This window comes from Sinocyclocheilus grahami, unplaced genomic scaffold (genome assembly GCF_001515645.1).
Source record: "Sinocyclocheilus grahami isolate Dianchi unplaced genomic scaffold, SAMN03320097.WGS_v1.1 scaffold3494.1, whole genome shotgun sequence".
In the NCBI taxonomy this organism is placed as follows: Eukaryota; Metazoa; Chordata; class Actinopteri; order Cypriniformes; family Cyprinidae; genus Sinocyclocheilus; species Sinocyclocheilus grahami.
This window is the reverse complement of record NW_015508613.1, coordinates 7,762-10,624: the sequence shown is the minus strand read 5'-3', so window position 1 is coordinate 10,624 and position 2,863 is coordinate 7,762. Positions and strand designations below refer to the sequence as shown.

The window sequence follows — 2,863 nt, the reverse complement described above, 5'->3', positions numbered from 1 at the left end:
AAAAAGTACCCAGATGAACTACTATTTTCAGCGAGATTCTGAAGTGTGCATCCGATTAATGCTTTTGACACTGGTAGGCCATGTAACAGTGACAACATGGCCGATATAGTACGTCAGGATTTCATCCATACTACCCATATTCATACTTTTTTAATTGTTGCAAGATTAGATTAGATTAGATTCAACTTTATTGTCATTGTGCATAGTACAAGTACAGAGTCAATGAAATGCAGTTAGCATCTAACCAGAAGTGCAAATAGCAATTTTAAATTAATATAATATATAATATATACATGTATATCTGTGTATACATCTGAACTGAAAATAACTATTAAAATAAATAATAATTAGCAAAAGCTGGAGAGATGCTAAGCCTTGCATTGTGCACGCGCCGCCATCTTGTCTATAAATAAGTTTAACGTAGTAGTACAAACGTAGTACCTACTAGACTGTCGTCATTTACTGACCCTCATGTCATTCCAAACCTGTATGACCTTCTTTCTTCTGCAGAAAACAAAAGAGGATATTCTGAAGAATATAGGCAACCAAACACTTTTGTTGTCACCCGTATGGACAAAAACACTGAGACATTTCTCAAAATGTATTTTTTTATTTTTCAAAGATGAATAAGTAAATAAGTCAAACATGTTTGGAATGACATGAGGGTGAGTAAATGATGACAGAAATTTGGTTTTGGGGTAAACTATTACTTTAAAAATATTAGTTATGACTCCATGAATCAAAATAATAACACAATAGCACAATAATAATTATTACAATTATACCGTGCTTTTTTCTTTTTGTTCCTACTTCTCATATTTAGTCACTGTTATGATCCAATTACCAAATATAATTCGATTTAAATCCATAACAATTATTCTAAGCATAATAACACAAGCTACACTACAATCAAAAGTGGTGTAACCTGCCTAAGGTGTGACGCCTTCCCGTGTAGAAATGGAGAGGGCTCCACCCCAATGTCATCAACCCCACCCCACGAAAACAGCCAGCTACAGGTAGGTGGGAGCTGAAGAACTCACACAGGTGAAATGTTGCTTGACAGGCCTGATGGGAAACAAAGCTTACGTAGCCAGCAGAGATATTGAAAGACTGACAGCTCTCTCTCTCTCACTTTCACTCTCTCAGTCAGGAGGAGTCTATATGGGACGCTGTCACTCTGGAGTTGTCTGCACACTGGAGGGCTGTGTTTCTACTGACCTCTGCATATTGGAATACTAAGCCTCTTTTTTCCCTCCCTTTCTGTCTCTGGTCTTATCCGGGGGAAGGAATTCTGGCAGAGCTGTTGAAGGGAGCTTTTTTTTTTCATTCTTCCCCTCTTTCATACAAACACACACACACACACACACATACACTACATTTCTCCTCCTTTGGTGTGTAGCCTGCGGTGGTGAGGGCAGACATTGATAGTGTTTTTGTGGATGTGTGGCGTGGACAGTGCAAAGGAGACATGCTGCAAAATGGCACGGCTGGTGCCATCAGCACCACAACCACTACTGAGATACCAGACCTCAATGAGGTAGGAAACACTCACTCACGTTTTCTTGCTCTTTTGAACTTTGTTTCTTTGCGAATGTCTGATTATAACTGATTCTCAGTAAGGGTGTTCGTTTGCCTATGTTTGGTTCAGTTTCTGTCCTCTTGTCTCTCGGCTGTCACTCATGCACCGGACTGTGCCCTAATGGCTCGTCTATATCAAGGCTAATCGGACGCTGTTGACGTGTGCGAGGCAGCGTTGTGTTATTCAGAGAGGGGCCTGTAATAAGAGCCACCGTCCTGGGAGGCAGGGCCCTGTCATGTTTATTTTATCAGGGCCTGGCGCTCAGCCGCTGTTGCTGCGGTCAGCTGCCATTCAGAGACATTCTTACAGCTAATCAACTGACACCCTCTCAGATGGCACTAACTGGCATAGAGGGCATCAAACCGCTGAGAACCACATTTTTGACTGTAGTAGTTATTGATTTGAATTGAATAGATGGCCACATCTGAAGTGGATAATCATTGACGTGTTAATGGGCGGTCATATTTTAATACAGTTGTGTTATTCTATCTGTCTCAGTGATAAAAATCACTTAGAGCAGCTTGTTTTTTTCTTTTCATGCAAGACATTTCTCATAATAGATAAGTGTTATCCTTGACATGACTTTAAATGTTTGTTTTGGTTTCAGTGAAATTGCTTCCATTTTCTCCTGAGATAACAATCATCCGATTGTCTGCCTAATTAAACTAAGATTGTGACTAATCATTGTTTGTTTGTCTGTTTATTTTTTTGCATCCTGCTATGCTTATGTGTGACGTCCACCAGAGGAGAATCAGGCATCTCAGATTAACTCTCCGGCCTGAGAACAGTCCTAAAACTCAGAATGAATCTGTCAACTCCGTAAGTATCACTTTAGCATCTTTCTATAAACTTCTTGCAGCCAGACAGATTGGCACAAGCCATCCCTTCACGCCATAATAACAAACTTCCTCTTTTCACTGACTTCACACAGTCCTCAATCTGTTTGGCTAACATCACAAATGGCATGATGGCCTGATAACAGGATAAGCTCAACAAGATAACATAAATGGCTGATTTCTTTACGTTATGACACATCAGCTAGAGATGATCTCAATACAAGGTTTTTAACTTTGGGTCTGTGGTCCCTGAAAGCGCTCCAATGGGTCAGTGGATAAAGATGTTTTCTTAAGTCTGTATGACATTTTCAGCAATTTAAATATATTGAACTTTTTATTTAAACATTGTTTTGCACTTTTTATAATACAGTTATTGTAAACTGCTTTAATAATTTACAGTTTTACTATTTTTACTGTATTTTGGATCAAATAAATGCAGCCTTGGTGA

General features: G+C 39.2%; 1 protein-coding gene across 1 annotated transcript in view; it reads left to right on the top strand.

Annotated features, from left to right (window-relative positions):
* Positions 1-947: 947 nt before the first annotated feature.
* The window catches only part of LOC107576318 (myocardial zonula adherens protein-like), a gene marked incomplete at its 3' end in the record, with an annotated part of 9,654 nt that continues 7,738 nt past the window's right edge, over positions 948-2,863 (top strand). The window contains exons 1-3 of the mRNA XM_016262516.1: positions 948-1,016; positions 1,457-1,537; positions 2,324-2,398. Of these exons, the coding sequence (XP_016118002.1) occupies positions 978-1,016; positions 1,457-1,537; positions 2,324-2,398 (195 nt within the window). The remainder of the gene's footprint in view (positions 1,017-1,456; positions 1,538-2,323; positions 2,399-2,863) is intronic.